This window comes from Oncorhynchus tshawytscha, unplaced genomic scaffold (genome assembly GCF_018296145.1).
Source record: "Oncorhynchus tshawytscha isolate Ot180627B unplaced genomic scaffold, Otsh_v2.0 Un_contig_57_pilon_pilon, whole genome shotgun sequence".
Taxonomy (NCBI): Eukaryota; Metazoa; Chordata; class Actinopteri; order Salmoniformes; family Salmonidae; genus Oncorhynchus; species Oncorhynchus tshawytscha.
In genome coordinates, this window is record NW_024609823.1 from 794638 (window position 1) to 812500 (window position 17863).

Here is a 17863-nt window from a genome sequence, read left to right on the forward strand (position 1 = left end):
ATGTTATACACATCAAATGAACCACCTCAAAGTTGAACTTTAACAGGTTGTCCCAGGTAAAAGCAGGGAGGAGGTCAAAGTGGAAGACTCAATTGCTGGATAAAAATATTATCTGAGCTGAGCTGAAATTGAGAACTTCTTTTCAGTCCTTCTGCCCTGAAGTGAAGGAGGGGAGAGGCGGATAAGGGGAAGAGGGGAGGAGAGGACAGAGAGATGAGCTCTATGGGAATTTGACAGTGGTGGCTTCAGCAAGTGTCTGAAGGCCTCGAGGACAATGCCAGTTGAAATTGAAAGCATCATGATGAGATTGTCCTGTAATGTTCTTTAAAGATTTCACTGCATGTTTCTCCTTTTGTTTTGTATTTCAGAAAGAATGGTTTTATGATACGTGGGAAGTGTGGAATGGATTTCCAAAACAGGTGTGTATGTGTGTGTGTGTGTGTGTGTGTGTGTGTGTGTGTGTGTGTGTGTTCTAGTACTGAGCAATTAGTGCTTTTTGAGGTCAGTTCGATTATTAATAAAATGATCAGGATTTCTGGTTTCTGTAGGCATTATGTGGATTGAATGCTGAAACAACACAGAATAAAACAGTGAATAACAGTGCCATGATGGTAGTGACCGCACTACTACATCGCACAGTTCAGGCTTGATCTGATTTCTCTCTAGAGAAACTGCACATTGACCTCACAGAAAAAAAATCAAATAATTGAACTGACGTTGACCAATTAGTTGTTACATTTTTTTGGCTAATCGCTCAGCGCTACTGGTCATTTACCAGGGTGATTTTGAAGAGCTCTCACACTCCCCTTACTCTTCTCACGTGTCTCCACACTAGTATAACCAACCAGGAAGAAAAACAACATATCATACTTGAACAGGCGCAGCTTGGCTAACGTTTTCTAACCATGTCCAGATCTCTGAGTCACACATAAAACATATAAACAGAAAACATACCTGATTCTCAGGTCCAAAATACACACGTCCATATTTAGTAGTGAGACTGTTTTTAAATGGATCTTTAACAAGTGGGGGAATGTGTGCCTTAGATTGCTGTTCAGTCTTTACTGGGTGCCAGGTTCTAATCAAAGGAATGATGATGTCACCCAAACTGGAACGGAGACAATAGGATTATGTTTGATCAGGCTCCACACCTAACAATGTTGCCTGGGGTTTAAAGCAGGTCACGTCCCAGGTGGCGCCTCCTATTGGCCCTGGTCAAACGGAGTGCACTACATCAGGACTAGAGTGCCATTTGGGATGAAGGCATAGTTTGTTCGAGAGATTTTGGATGTGTTTTATGTGATCGTATTTGCAACAAAGAATTCAACACAGTTGGTAACTACTTGGTATCCAACTTGTTGGCCTTCTTAGTAGGGCTAATTTTCATGCTTCCCCAAAAATAAAAGTGGTATTAGATAGACTAATTATTATGCAATTGCAATTTTAACCATGTAGTTGCTAAGTAAATACCAACTGTAGTGTAGTGTAAAACACCATGTAGCTCTGGTGACGTATCAATCAAATTCGATGAATCAAATGTATTTATAAAGCCCTTTTTACATCAGCCGATGTCAAACTGCTGTACAGAAACCCAGTCTAAAACCCCAAACAGCAAACAACGCCGGAGAAGCACAGTGGCTAGGAAAAACTCCCTAGAAAGGCAGGAACCTATGAAGAAACCTAGAGAGGAACCAGGCTCTGAGGCGTGACCAGTCGGGTGCTGGGTGGAGATTTTAACAGAACATGGCCAAGATGTTCAAACGTTCATAGATGACCAGCAGGGTCAAATAATAATAATCGCAGTGGTTGTAGAGGGTGCAACAGTTGGCTTTTCATAGCCGAGCATTCAGAGATAGAGACAGCAGGTGCGGTACGAAAACAGCAGATCCTGGACAAGGTAGCACGTCCGGTGAACAGATCAGGTTTCCATAGCCGCAGGCAGAACAGTTGAAACTGGAGCAGCAGTACGACCAAGTGGACTGGGGACAGCAAGTAGTCATCAGGCCAGGTAGTCCTGAGGCATGGTCCTAGGGCTCAGGTCCTCCAAGAGAAAGAGAGAATTAGAGGGAGCATACTTAAATTCACACAAGACACTGGATAAGACAGGAGAAATACTGCAGATATAACAGACTGACCCTAGCCCCCCGACACAAACTACTGCAGCATAATTACTGGCGGTGTCACGGCTTTCTTCTGTTGAAGGAGAGGCGGACCAAAACGCAGCGTGGTTATTGTGATACATCTTTAATAAAGATGAAAATAGAACAATATACAAAAACAGTGAAAAACCGAAACCAGCCCTATCTGGTGTAACAAACACAAAGACAGGAACAATCACCCACAAAACCCAACATAAAACAGGCTACCTAAATATGGCTCCCAATCAGAGACAATGACTAACACCTGCCTCTGATTGAGAACCATATCAGGCCCAAACACAGAAACAGACAAACAAGACATCCAACATAGAATGCCCACTCAGATCACACCCTGACCAACCAAAACATAGAACATACCAAGCAAACTATGGTCAGGGTGTGACAGGCGGCTGAGACATGAGGGGACGGGAGACACTGTGGGCCCATCCGACTATACCTCCGGACAGGGCCAACCAAGCAGGATATAACCCCACCCATTTTGCCAAAGCACAGCCCCCACACCACTAGAGGGATATCTTCAACCACCAACTTACTACTGAGAAAAGGCAGAGTATAGCCCACGAATATCTCCCCCCAGCACGAACCCGAGGGGTCTTGTGACCGCAGCGTACGTGTAGGTATGTACGGCAGGACCAAATCAGAAAGATAGGTAGGAGCAAGTCCATGTAATGCTTTGTAGGTTAGCAGTAAAAACTTGAAATCAGCCCTTGCTTTGACAGGAAGCCAGTGTAGAGAGGCTAGCACTGGAGTAATATGATCACATTTTTGGGTTCTAGTCAAGATTCCAGCAGCTGTTTTTTAGCACTAACTGAAGTTTGTTTTGTGCTTTATCCGGGTAGCTGGAAAGGAGAGCATTGCAGAAGTCTAATCTAGAAGTGACAAAAGCATAGATTCATTTTTTGGCATCATTTTTGGACAGAAAGTTTCAGATTTTTGCAATGTTACGTGGATGGAAAAAACTGTCCTTGAAACAGGGGACTTTAAGTAGGATCTGCTGATCTATGACCATTTAGTGCACTACTTTGAACAGAGGCCTTTGCACAGTATAGGGAATACAGTGCCATTTCAGACACAAACACTCAGGCATAGGAGAAGGGATTTGGAAAGATCTTTGTTTTGAGTCTGTTCTGTTGGAATGTGATTCATTCATGGCACTGTAAGATTATGTTACCTGTGTGTGTTTTTTTTTCTCTCTCTCTCTCTCTCATTTTATTTTTTTTACCTTTATTTTACTAGGCAAGTCAGTTAAGAACAAATTCTTATTTTCAATGACGGCCTAGGAACTGTGGGTTAACTACCTGTTCAAGGGCAGAACGACAGATTTTGTACCTTGTCAGCTTGGGGATTTGAACTTGCAACCTTTCGGTTACTAGTCCAATGCTCTAACCACTAGGCTACACTGCCAGCCCTCTCTCTCTCTCTCTACACACCTCTCTCTCTACACACCTCTCTCTCTGTCTCTCTCTCTGTCTCTCTCTCTCTCTACACACCTCTCTCTCTCTCTCTCTACACACCTCTCTCTCTCTACACATCTCTCTCTCTCTCTCTACACTCTCTCTCTCTCTCTCTCTACATCTCTCTCTCTCTCTCTCTACATCTCTCTCTCTCTCTCTACACATCTCTCTCTCTCTCTCTCTACACATCTCTCTCTCTCTCTCTCTACACATCTCTCTCTCTCTCTCTACACATCTCTCTCTCTCTCTACACATCTCTCTCTCTCTCTCTACACATCCTCTCTCTCTCTCTCTCTCTCTCTACACATCTCTCTCTCTCTCTCTACACATCTCTCTCTCTCTACACATCTCTCTCTCTCTCTCTCTCTCACCTCTCTCTCTCTCTACACACCTCTCTCTCTCTCTACACACCTCTCTCTCTCTCTCTCTCTCTCTCTCTCTCTCTCTCTCTCTACACACTCTCTCTCTCTCTCTACACATTCTCTCTCTCTCTCTCTACACATCTCTCTCTCTCTACACACCTCCTCTCTCTCTCTACACACCTCTCTCTCTCTCTCTCTCTCTCTCTACACACCTCTCTCTCTCTCTATAGACTATGCTGGATTCTCAGTACTGGTACTACATCCTGGAGATGAGCTTCTATGGTTCGCTTCTCTTCAGAGTCACTTTTGATGTCAAGAGGAAGGTGAGAGTCGGGGATCCCAGTCCCTGCCAGCCCCTATGGGCTTTTCTCAAGCTCTGCTTTCTTTCCCATACACCTGCATTATCTTCCACTCTCTGACCCGTTTAACTGAGAAGCTCTGCTTTCTTTCCCATACACCTGCATTATCTTCCACTCTCTGACCCGTTTAACTGAGAAGCTCTGCTTTCTTTCCCATACACCTGCATTATCTTCCACTCTCTGACCCGTTTAACTGAGAAGCTCTGCTTTCTTTCCCATACACCTGCATTATCTTCCACTCTCTGACCCGTTTAACTGAGAAGCTCTGCTTTCTTTCCCATACACCTGCATTATCTTCCACTCTCTGACCCGTTTAACTGAGAAGCTCTGCTTTCTTTCCCATACACCTGCATTATCTTCCACTCTCTGACCCGTTTAACTGAGAAGCTCTGCTTTCTTTCCCATACACCTGCATTATCTTCCACTCTCTGACCCGTTTAACTGAGAAGCTCTGCTTTCTTTCCCATACACCTGCATTATCTTCCACTCTCTGACCCGTTTAACTGAGAAGCTCTGCTTTCTTTCCCATACACCTGCATTATCTTCCACTCTCTGACCCGTTTAACTGAGAAGCTCTGCTTTCTTTCCCATACACCTGCATTATCTTCCACTCTCTGACCCGTTTAACTGAGAAGCTCTGCTTTCTTTCCCATACACCTGCATTATCTTCCACTCTCTGACCCGTTTAACTGAGAAGCTCTGCTTTCTTTCCCATACACCTGCATTATCTTCCACTCTCTGACCCGTTTAACTGAGAAGCTCTGCTTTCTTTCCCATACACCTGCATTATCTTCCACTCTCTGACCCGTTTAACTGAGAAGCTCTGCTTTCTCACATTAGTTACCTACTGCAGTCCTAATTAGATAGTGGCCTGCCTGCCACCTCTGACAGGCCAGCACATTAAATATCTTATGGAGATGAAAAGTAGAAAGTACGAGAAATCTTTATCAAAGTAAATTGCAGTTGGCTACTCATAAGCAATTACAGTTAATGATCTTTTCCACTATATTAGTTGTTCCAACCTGCCTAACATTGTCCATCTGCCTGCTTAGTTATGCATGTTACACTATCAAGTGATTTTGAGGACACGTAGTAGAATAACAACAGTAGCTACAGAAACAACAGCGACAGGTGAAGATGTTTGTTGTGTTGTCTCCTCTAGGACTTTAAGGAACAGATCATCCACCATTTGGCCACCCTGACGCTGCTGTCCTTCTCTTGGTGTGTCAACTACATCCGTATAGGAACCCTGGTGATGCTCATCCACGATGCCTCCGACGTCCTGCTCGAGGTCTGCTACCATGTGGAGTGTCTGTGTGTGGTGTGTTCTGTGTGGTGTGTGGTGTGTGGTGTGTTCTGTGTGGTGTGTGGTGTGTGGTGTGTTCTGTGTGTGTGTGTGTGTGTGTGTGTGGTGTGTGGTGTGGTGTGTGGTGTGTTCTGTGTGTGTGTGTGTGTGTGGTGTGTTCTGTGTGGTGTGTTCTGTGTGTAGTGTGTGGTGTGTTCTGTGTGGTGTGTTGTGTGTAGTGTGTGGTGTGTTCTGTGTGGTGTGTGTGTGTGTGTGGTGTGTTCTGTGTAGTGTGTGGTGTGTTCTGTGTAGTGTGTGGTGTGTTCTGTGTAGTGTGTGGTGTGTTCTGTGTAGTGTGTGGTGTGTTCTGTGTGGTGTGTAGTGTGTGGTGTGTTCTGTGTGTGTGTGGCAGACACTTTATTTATTTATATATTTTTATTTGACCCCTTTATTTCCCAAATTTTGTGGTATGCAACTGGTAGATAAAGTCTTGTCTCATCGCTGAAACTCCCGTATGGACTCGGGAGAGGTGAAGGTCGAGAGCCATGCGTCCACCTAAACACAACCCAACCAAGCCACACTGCTTCTTGACACAATGAACATTCACCCGGAAGCCAGCCGCACCAATGTGTCGGAGGAACACTGTACACCTGGCCACCGTGTCAGCGTGCACTGCGCCCAGCCCGCCACAGGAGTTGCTAGTGCCCGATGGGACAAGGACATCCCTGCCCTCCAAACCCTCCCCTAACCCGCACGACGCTGGGCCAATTGTGCACCGCCCCATGGTTCTCCCGGTTCGCGGCCGGCTGCGACAGAGCCTAAACCCGAACCCAAAATCTCTGGTGGCACAGCCAGCACTGCGATGCCGTGCCTTAGACCACTGAGCCACTCGGGAGGCCAAGAGTGGCAGACACTTTTATCCAGAGCAACGGTTACGTCCCAAATGGCCCACTGGTAAACATAGGGCTCATGTTAACAGTAGTGCACTGATGAGAAACGGGTGCATAGAGAACACCCTCACAGAGTGAGCTGTGACGTGTGTTTCTGGTAGAGGGGAGACTCACTGTGTGTTTCTCTCTTCTCTCTCCTACCCCAGTCTGCCAAGTTGTTTAACTACGCCAAATGGGAGAGAACCTGCAACAGTCTCTTTGTGGTGTTTGCCATTGTGTTCATGGTAACCCGACTGGTCATCTTCCCATTCTGGTAAGGCAACTGACGAACCCTGTGTGTGTGTGTGTGTGTGTGTGTGTGTGTGTGTGTGCGTGTGTGCGTGTGTGCGTGTGTGTGTGTGTGTGTGTGCGCGTGTGTGTGTGTGTGCGCGCGCGTGTGTCCGTGTGTGTGTGTGCCCGCGTGTGTGTGTGTCCGCGTGTGTGTGTGCGTGCGCGTGTGTGCGTGTGTGTGTCTCTCTCTCTCTCTATTGTTTGTTCACCAGTTGGCACACAGGAGGAGTGATTGTCAGGGGAATGTCTTTGTCTGATGAGCGCTCAGTGATACAGAAGCCAATATTTATTGAATTATGTTCTGTCTACCTCTCCTGTGAGAAACAATCAACCATCTCATTTCACTCTGAAAGGCCAAACAAAGAGACGTTGAACTTTGCAAAAGTACAAAACATCATGTTCTGTTCTCTGCAGAGAAAGTAAACCAGGGTCGTGTTCATTAGTGCACACCGTAGAAAAAGGTTATACAACTGAAAGCGAAAACAAACGTTTCCTTTTTTCCCCACATATTTGAATTCTATTTTTTCTAGCTCTGTAGTCAGCCCCAAAAATGAAAACGAATGTTTCTGTTTGGTCAGGCTCAGGTTTCCCTTCATGTTTCAGTCTGGTGCCTGTTGAATACGACCCAATGTTTCTGTTTGGTCAGGCTCAGGTTTCCCCTTCCTGTTTCAGTCTGGTGCCTGTTGAATACGACCCAATGTTTCTGTTTGGTCAGGCTCAGGTTTCCCCTTCCTGTTTCAGTCTGGTGCCTATTGAATACGACCCAATGTTTCTGTTTGGTCAGGCTCAGGTTTCCCCTTCCTGTTTCAGTCTGGTGCCTATTGAATACGACCCAATGTTTCTGTTTGGTCAGGCTCAGGTTTCCCTTCATGTTTCAGTCTGGTGCCTATTGAATACGACCCAATGTTTCTGTTTGGTCAGGCTCAGGTTTCTCCTTCCTGTTTCAGTCTGGTGCCTATTGAATATGACCCAATGTTTCTGTTTGGTCAGGCTCAGGTTTCCCTTCCTGTTTCAGGCTGGTGCCTATTGAATACGACCCAATGTTTCTGTTTGGTCAGGCTCAGGTTTCCCCTTCCTGTTTCAGTCTGGTGCCTATTGAATACGACCCAATGTTTCTGTTTGGTCAGGCTCAGGTTTCCCCTTCCTGTTTCAGTCTGGTGCCTATTGAATACGACCCAATGTTTCTGTTTGGTCAGGCTCAGGTTTCTCCTTCCTGTTTCAGTCTGGTGCCTATTGATTACGACCCAATGTTTCTGTTTGGTCAGGCTCAGGTTTTCCTTCCTGTTTCAGTCTGGTGCCTATTGAATACGACCCAATGTTTCTGTTTGGTCAGGCTCAGGTTTCCCTTCCTGTTTCAGTCTGGTGCCTATTGAATACGACCCAATGATTCTATTTGGTCAGGCTCAGGTTTTCCTTCCTGTTTCAGTCTGGTGCTTGTTGAATACGACCCAATGTTTCTGTTTGGTCAGGCTCAGGTTTCCCTTCCTGTTTCAGTCTGGTGCCTGTTGAATACGACCCAATGATTCTGTTTGGTCAGGCTCAGGTTTCCCCTTCCTGTTTCAGTCTGGTGCCTATTGAATACGACCCAATGTTTCTGTTTGGTCAGGCTCAGGTTTCTCCTTCCTGTTTCAGTCTGGTGTTGAATACGACCCAATGATTCTGTTTGGTCAGGCTCAGGTTTCCCTTCCTGTTTCAGTCTGGTGCCTGTTGAATACGACCCAATGATTCTGTTTGGTCAGGCTCAGGTTTCCCTTCCTGTTTCAGTCTGGTGCCTGTTGAATACGACCCAATGTTTCTGTTTGGTCAGGCTCAGGTTTCCCTTCCTGTTTCAGTCTGGTGCCTGTTGAATACGACCCAATGATTCTGTTTGGTCAGGCTCAGGTTTCCCCTTCCTGTTTCAGTCTGGTGCCTATTGAATACGACCCAATGTTTCTGTTTGGTCAGGCTCAGGTTTCCCCTTCCTGTTTCAGTCTGGTGCCTATTGAATACGACCCAATGTTTCTGTTTGGTCAGGCTCAGGTTTCCCTTCCTGTTTCAGTCTGGTGCCTATTGAATACGACCCAATGTTTCTGTTTGGTCAGGCTCAGGTTTCCCCTTCCTGTTTCAGTCTGGTGCCTATTGAATACGACCCAATGATTCTGTTTGGTCAGGCTCAGGTTTCCCCTTCCTGTTTCAGTCTGGTGCCTATTGAATACGACCCAATGATTCTGTTTGGTCAGGCTCAGGTTTCCCTTCCTGTTTCAGTCTGGTGCCTGTTGAATACGACCCAATGATTCTGTTTGGTCAGGCTCAGGTTTCCCCTTCTGTTTCAGTCTGGTGCCTATTGAATACGACCCAATGATTCTGTTTGGTCAGGCTCAGGTTTCCCCTTCCTGTTTCAGTCTGGTGCCTGTTGAATACGACCCAATGATTCTGTTTGGTCAGGCTCAGGTTTCCCTTCTGTTTCAGTCTGGTGCCTATTGAATACGACCCAATGTTTCTGTTTGGTCAGGCTCAGGTTTCCCTTCCTGTTTCAGTCTGGTGCCTGTTGAATACGACCCAATGTTTCTGTTTGGTCAGGCTCAGGTTTCCCTTTCTGTTTCAGTCTGGTGCCTGTTGAATACGACCCAATGTTTCTGCAACTGGTTAATCTTTCCTGAATTGGACGGCATTGAATGAGCACGGAAGCTGAAAAGCTGAACAATGTCCCCTTTCTCTCATGGACATTACTTACCAATTGACAGAATACCAGATTTCTTAGCTATCATTTTTGTACAGATAGTTACATAGTATTTACCTACTTATTTCAATAATGAAAAACCCCTATAAAGCAAAGAGTAGCCATTATTAGGAAAAATAATCTTATTGAATTCTTACTGGTTATACCGCCTCTGCTTCACGTTGTTTTCTCACGTTCCATGCACACTGAACACCACCCAGGACAAGTTTAAACGTTTAACAGAGCTTATCATATCTAGTAGTCTGTATCATATAAATGTATATTTTAGCACTTCGGGTTTGTGAAAAAGTATCTTACAAATAAAATGCATTACCATCATCAGCATCATTGTCTGTATTGGTTACGTCATTCCAGGCTGATCCACTGTACGTGGGTGTACCCCACACTCCAGTACCCCCCATTCTTTGGTTACTACTTCTTCAACGTCATGCTGGTGGTCCTCCTGTTCCTGCACATCTTCTGGGCCTACCTCATCCTGCGCATGGTCAAGAAGTTCCTCTTCGGCAAAGTGAGTCATCTTTTTGGCAGTGGTTTATTTCACTCTTTCTTTTCCACTCTTCACCATTCCCTTTATGACAGCCATCACTTGGTCACAACGTCACCACTTCAAGCAGGCCTGAATCATACCAGTCTGACACTCAAACCAGTGGTCCCCAAAGCGCTCTCTGAGTCCCCCAGCCGTTCTACTTCCATCAACAGAGGTGGTCTTCCACTGATCTACCCCAGTACTAGCATACCTGTTTCATCTGGTCAACTAATCATCACGTTCTTGATTAGTTGGAATTAGGTGTGCTGGTTTTTAGATAAGACAAATAAGTGGAATAACCTATGGGGGGGAGCTAGAACAGCGGAGTCCCTGGCTATCTTCTGAAAACACATGAAACCCTACCTCTTCAAATAGTACCTTAAATGAATCAAGTATTTAAAAGTATTTTCCTACTAGCACTGACTTGACAGAACATGATCTTGCTACGACTGTGATGGTACAAACTGACAGAATACCAACTTGATGATGGGTTGACCAGAGGTTGATAATGGGTTGACCAGAGGTTGATAATGGGTTGACCAGAGGTTGATGATGGGTTGACCAGAGGTTGATGATGGGTTGACCAGAGGTTGATGATGGGTTGACCAGAGGTTGACCAGAGGTTGACCAGAGGTTGACGATGGGTTGACCAGAGGTTGACGATGGGTTGACCAGAGGTTGACGATGGGTTGACCAGAGGTTGACGATGGGTTGACCAGAGGTTGACGATGGGTTGACCAGAGGTTGACGATGGGTTGACCAGAGGTTGACGATGGGTTGACGATGGGTTGACGAGGGGTTGACGAGGGGTTGACGAGGGGTCGACCAGAGGTTGATGATGAGTTGACCAGATGAAACAGGTGTACTAGTACTGCTGCACACACTTTTTCTATGCATATACTGTCCACACTGTCTCTACACCTCATCCTTTACAGTACATATATATTTATATTGTAATATTTCTTAATTGAATTATTTTTGGGATTTGCATGTATTGTTTTGTGTTGTTAGGTATTACTGCACAGCTGGAGCTGGAACATAAGCATTTCACTACACTCCTCATAACATCTGTAAAAGATGTTTACTCAACCAATAAAATGTGATTGGATTTGATATGTGGTTGTCTCACCCAGCTATGTGAAGATGAATGCACTAAAGTTGCTGAATGACTAAAATTTTCAATGTTAGATGTAAGTGGATCCTACTATAGGAGAGTTCTGGGAAGCATTGCTCTAAACACACATAGAGCCCCAGCCTACAGCTGCTTGACTGACCTGACTAGATCATGCATAGCCAACATAGTGGTCTCTGAAAGTCAGTGCTGTCTGATGTGGGTGGAGGGTAACAGAGACCTCGGCCCTTCTGCATTGACATCCATGTGGTGTTATGGGTCAGTAGCTTCTGATTGGTGCTGTGGTGCAGACAGCTACACCAGTGTCTGTTCTCTGTCAGACAGCTACACCAGTGTCTGTTCTCTGTCAGACAGCTACACCAGTGTCTGTTCTCTGTCAGACAGCTACGCCAGTGTCTGTTCTCTGTCAGACAGCTACGCCAGTGTCTGTTCTCTGTCAGACAGCTACGCCAGCGTCTGTTCTCTGTCAGACAGCTACACCAGTGTCTGTTCTCTGTCAGATAACTACACCAGTGTCTGTTCTCTGTCAGATAACTACGCCAGTGTCTGTTCTCTGTCAGATAACTACGCCAGTGTCTGTTCTCTGTCAGATAACTACGCCAGTGTCTGTTCTCTGTCAGACAACTACGCCAGTGTCTGTTCTCTGTCAGAGTGACTCAGAGACCAGTGTTTGTTCTCTGTCAGATGACTACAGTGTCTGTTCTCTGTCAGATGACTACAGTGTCTGTTCTCTGTCAGATGACTACAGTGTCTGTTCTCTGTCAGATGACTACAGTGTTTGTTCTCTGTCAGATGACTACAGTGTCTGTTCTCTGTCAGATGACTCCACAGTGTCTGTTCTCTGTCAGATGCCAGTGTCTGTTCTCTGTCAGATGACTACAGTGTCTGTTCTCTGTCAGATGACTACAGTGTCTGTTCTCTGTCAGATGACTACAGTGTCTGTTCTCTGTCAGATGACTACAGTGTCTGTTCTCTGTCAGATTACTACAGTGTCTGTTCTCTGTCAGATGACTACAGTGTCTGTTCTCTGTCAGATGACTCCACCAGTGTCTGTTCTCTGTCAGATAACTACGCCAGTGTCTGTTCTCTGTCAGATGACTACGCCAGTGTCTGTTCTCTGTCAGATGACTACGCCAGTGTCTGTTCTCTGTCAGATGACTACAGTGTCTGTTCTCTGTCAGATGACTACAGTGTCTGTTCTCTGTCAGATGACTACAGTGTCTGTTCTCTGTCAGATGACTACAGTGTCTGTTCTCTGTCAGATGACTACAGTGTCTGTTCTCTGTCAGATGACTACAGTGTCTGTTCTCTGTCAGATGACTACAGTGTCTGTTCTCTGTCAGATGACTACAGTGTCTGTTCTCTGTCAGATGACTCCACCAGTGTCTGTTCTCTGTCAGATGACTCCACCAGTGTCTGTTCTCTGTCAGATGACTCCACCAGTGTCTGTTCTCTGTCAGATGACTCCACCAGTGTCTGTTCTCTGTCAGTTGACTACAGTGTCTGTTCTCTGTCAGATGACTACAGTGTCTGTTCTCTGTCAGATGACTCCACCAGTGTCTGTTCTCTGTCAGATGACTCCACCAGTGTCTGTTCTCTGTCAGATGACTCCACCAGTGTCTGTTCTCTGTCAGATGACTCCACCAGTGTCTGTTCTCTGTCAGATCCACCACTCTGTTCTCTGTCAGATGACTCCACCAGTGTCTGTTCTCTGTCAGATGACTCCACCAGTGTCTGTTCTCTGTCAGATGACTCCACCAGTGTCTGTTCTCTGTCAGATGACTACAGTGTCTGTTCTCTGTCAGATGACTACAGTGTCTGTTCTCTGTCAGATGACTACAGTGTCTGTTCTCTGTCAGATGACTACAGTGTTTGTTCTCTGTCAGATGACTACAGTGTCTGTTCTCTGTCAGATGACTCCACCAGTGTCTGTTCTCTGTCAGATGACTCCACCAGTGTCTGTTCTCTGTCAGATGACTCCACCAGTGTCTGTTCTCTGTCAGATGACTCCACCAGTGTCTGTTCTCTGTCAGATGACTCCACCAGTGTTTGTTCTCTGTCAGATGACTACAGTGTTTGTTCTCTGTCAGATGACTACAGTGTCTGTTCTCTGTCAGATGACTACAGTGTCTGTTCTCTGTCAGATGACTACAGTGTTTGTTCTCTGTCAGATGACTACAGTGTCTGTTCTCTGTCAGATGACTACAGTGTCTGTTCTCTGTCAGATGACTACAGTGTCTGTTCTCTGTCAGATGACTACAGTGTCTGTTCTCTGTCAGATGACTACAGTGTCTGTTCTCTGTCAGATTACTACAGTGTCTGTTCTCTGTCAGATGACTACAGTGTCTGTTCTCTGTCAGATGACTCCACCAGTGTCTGTTCTCTGTCAGATGACTCCACCAGTGTCTGTTCTCTGTCAGATAACTACGCCAGTGTCTGTTCTCTGTCAGATGACTACGCCAGTGTCTGTTCTCTGTCAGATGACTACGCCAGTGTCTGTTCTCTGTCAGATGACTACGCCAGTGTCTGTTCTCTGTCAGATGACTGTCAGATGACAGTGTCTGTTCTCTGTCAGATGACTACAGTGTCTGTTCTCTGTCAGATGACTACAGTGTCTGTTCTCTCAGATGACTACAGTGTCTGTTCTCTGTCAGATGACTACAGTGTCTGTTCTCTGTCAGATGACTACAGTGTCTGTTCTCTGTCAGATGACTCCACCAGTGTCTGTTCTCTGTCAGATGACTCCACCAGTGTCTGTTCTCTGTCAGATGACTCCACCAGTGTCTGTTCTCTGTCAGATGACTCCACCAGTGTCTGTTCTCTGTCAGATGACTCCACCAGTGTCTGTTCTCTGTCAGATGACTCCACCAGTGTCTGTTCTCTGTCAGATGACTCCACCAGTGTCTGTTCTCTGTCAGATGACTCCACCAGTGTCTGTTCTCTGTCAGTTGACTACAGTGTCTGTTCTCTGTCAGATGACTACAGTGTCTGTTCTCTGTCAGATGACTACAGTGTCTGTTCTCTGTCAGATGACTACAGTGTCTGTTCTCTGTCAGATGACTACAGTGTCTGTTCTCTGTCAGATGACTCCACCAGTGTCTGTTCTCTGTCAGATGACTACAGTGTCTGTTCTCTGTCAGTTGACTACAGTGTCTGTTCTCTGTCAGATGACTACAGTGTCTGTTCTCTGTCAGATGACTACAGTGTCTGTTCTCTGTCAGATGACTACAGTGTTTGTTCTCTGTCAGATGACTACAGTGTCTGTTCTCTGTCAGATGACTCCACCAGTGTCTGTTCTCTGTCAGATGACTCCACCAGTGTCTGTTCTCTGTCAGATGACTACAGTGTTTGTTCTCTGTCAGATGACTACAGTGTCTGTTCTCTGTCAGATGACTACAGTGTCTGTTCTCTGGCAGATGACTACAGTGTCTGTTCTCTGGCAGATGACTACAGTGTCTGTTCTCTGTCAGTTGACTACAGTGTCTGTTCTCTGTCAGATGACTACAGTGTCTGTTCTCTGTCAGATGACTACAGTGTCTGTTCTCTGTCAGATGACTACAGTGTCTGTTCTCTGTCAGATGACTCCACCAGTGTCTGTTCTCTGACTCAGATGACTCCACCAGTGTCTGTTCTCTGTCAGATGACTCCACCAGTGTCTGTTCTCTGTCAGATGACTACAGTGTCTGTTCTCTGTCAGATGACTCCACCAGTGTCTGTTCTCTGTCAGATGACTCCACCAGTGTCTGTTCTCTGTCAGATGACTACAGTGTCTGTTCTCTGTCAGATGACTACAGTGTCTGTTCTCTGTCAGATGACTACAGTGTCTGTTCTCTGTCAGATGACTCCACCAGTGTCTGTTCTCTGTCAGATGACTACAGTGTCTGTTCTCTGTCAGATGACTAGCCAGTGTCTGTTCTCTGTCAGATGACTACAGTGTCTGTTCTCTGTCAGATGACTACAGTGTTTGTTCTCTGTCAGATGACTACAGTGTGTTCTCTGTCAGATGACTGTCTGTTCTCTGTCAGATGACTACAGTGTCTGTTCTCTGTCAGATGACTCCACCAGTGTCTGTTCTCTGTCAGATGACTCCACCAGTGTCTGTTCTCTGTCAGATGACTCCACCAGTGTCTGTTCTCTGTCAGATGACTCCACCAGTGTCTGTTCTCTGTCAGATGACTCCACCAGTGTCTGTTCTCTGTCAGATGACTCCACCAGTGTCTGTTCTCTGTCAGATGACTCCACCAGTGTCTGTTCTCTGTCAGATGACTCAGTGTCTGTTCTCTGTCAGTGTCTGTTCTCTGTCAGATGACTACAGTGTCTGTTCTCTGTCAGATGACTCCACCAGTGACTGTTCTGTCAGATGACTCCACCAGTGTCTGTTCTCTGTCAGATGACTCCACCAGTGTCTGTTCTCTGTCAGTTGACTACAGTGTCTGTTCTCTGTCAGATGACTACAGTGTCTGTTCTCTGTCAGATGACTCCACCAGTGTCTGTTCTCTGTCAGATGACTACAGTGTCTGTTCTCTGTCAGTTGACTACAGTGTCTGTTCTCTGTCAGATGACTACAGTGTCTGTTCTCTGTCAGATGACTACAGTGTCTGTTCTCTGTCAGATGACTCAGTGTCTGTTCTCTGTCAGTGACTCCACCAGTGTCTGTTCTCTGTCAGATGACTCCACAGTGTCTGTTCTCTGTCAGATGACTCCACCAGTGTCTGTTCTCTGTCAGATGACTCCACCAGTGTCTGTTCTCTGTCAGATGACTCCACCAGTGTCTGTTCTCTGTCAGATGACTCCACCAGTGTCTGTTCTCTGTCAGATGACTCCACCAGTGTCTGTTCTCTGTCAGATGACTCCACCAGTGTCTGTTCTCTGTCAGATGACTCCACCAGTGTCTGTTCTCTGTCAGATGACTCCACCAGTGTCTGTTCTCTGTCAGATGACTCCACCAGTGTCTGTTCTCTGTCAGATGACTCCACCAGTGTCTGTTCTCTGTCAGATGACTACAGTGTCTGTTCTCTGTCAGATGACTACAGTGTCTGTTCTCTGTCAGATGACTACAGTGTCTGTTCTCTGTCAGACAACTACAGTTTCTGTTGACCTCTGGTGTCTGTTCTCTGTCAGATGACTACAGTGTCTGTTGACCACTGGTGTCTGTTCTCTGTCAGATGACTACAGTGTCTGTTCTCTGTCAGTGTGGTCTAGAATCTAGCCTAAGACCCAACGCTCCTTTTTTTCAGTGTTTCATTGTTCTCATTCTGTATGTAGACTTACTAACTGAGCAGTTAGAACTGTGTGTGTGTGTGTGTGTGTGTGTGTGTGTGTGTATGCAATTGTGTTGGGCTTGGCAAGGTGCTTGATCCCTGTCAGCTATGGCAACGGCAGAAAACAGCTAAGGTGCCAGAGGCAATTACTCAACCCCCACGAGGTCACAAGGCAACAGTGGGTTGCCATTGGGACATAATTATTGGTGATTTAGCATTGTGCCGAACATAATTATATTTCTGGAAAACACAATGTGGCTCAGAGCAGTCAGACAGCTCAAGGAGAGAGAATAGAGTCTATAATGGTAAGTCTGAAAGACTGACCTGACCTACCATGGATTAAACTCCAGGTGTCTTTGATTGATCGGAGGCTGCCAATTGGGTTTCTGCGTTAGTTGAAATAGCTCAGGGCTGTAGGTAGCGTCTCAGAGTATGTGTTGATCTAGGATCAGCTATCCATGTCATTGTGATCTGAAAGGCTAAACACATCCTTGATCAGCACTCCTGCTCTGAGACGCTCAATACATGCAGCCCCAGGTTTCAATGCTACTTTTAGGTGAATGTTTTAGTGCTGTAAGGGCTACGCAGAACTGTGATGCAGGAGCAGTGATTCCCAAATGGTTGGGCACAGCTGATTTATTTTTTGACAGAGTACTGGCTTGAGACACTGGTTTTATTTTCTTGGATCACAAATAATCACTTTAGAGAGAGAACTAGAGAGAGAACCTCTGTATGTGTGATGTCTACTGTTAATTTTTATTGTTTATTTCACTTTATATATTATCTACCTCACTTGCTTTGGCAATGTTAACACATGTTTCCCATGCCAATAAAGCCCTTGAATTGAATTGAACTATGGGAACTACTGTGTTAGAGATGATGATGGTCTCTGAGGTAGAAAGTGGCATTATATCTCGATGAATGTCCTGAGTACATTCTCTCTCTCGCGCTCTCTCTCTCTCTCTCTGTCTCTCTCTGTCTCTCTGTGTGTGTCTCTGTCTCTCTGTGTCTTTCTCTCTCTCTCTCTGTCTCTCTGTGTCTTTCTCTCTCTCTCTCTCTCTCTCTCTCTCTCTCTCTCTCTCTCTCTGTCTCTCTCTCTGTCTCTCTGTGTGTGTCTCTGTCTCTCTGTGTCTTTCTCTCTCTCTCTCTGTCTCTCTGTGTCTTTCTCTCTGTCTCTCTCTCTGTCTCTCTCTCTGTCTCTCTCTCTGTCTCTCTGTGTGTGTCTCTGTCTCTCTGTCTTTCTCTCTCTCTCTCTCTCTCTCTCTGTCTTTCTCTCTCTCTCTCTCTCTGTCTCTCTGTCTTTCTCTCTCTCTCTCTCTCTCTCTCTGTGTCTCTCTCTCTGTGTCTTTCTCTCTCTGTCTCTCTCTCTGTCTCTCTGTGTCTCTC

General features: G+C 45.8%; 1 protein-coding gene across 9 annotated transcripts in view; it reads left to right on the plus strand.

The window, feature by feature from the left end:
* The window catches only part of cers3a (ceramide synthase 3a), a 31848-nt gene that overhangs the window by 12503 nt on the left and 1482 nt on the right, over positions 1 to 17863 (plus strand). For all 9 annotated transcript variants that reach the window (XM_042319050.1, XM_042319055.1, XM_042319054.1 and 6 more), the window contains exons 6-10: positions 369 to 419; positions 4206 to 4298; positions 5497 to 5625; positions 6716 to 6822; positions 9913 to 10066. In XM_042319050.1, the coding sequence (XP_042174984.1) occupies positions 369 to 419; positions 4206 to 4298; positions 5497 to 5625; positions 6716 to 6822; positions 9913 to 10066 (534 nt within the window). The remainder of the gene's footprint in view (positions 1 to 368; positions 420 to 4205; positions 4299 to 5496; positions 5626 to 6715; positions 6823 to 9912; positions 10067 to 17863) is intronic.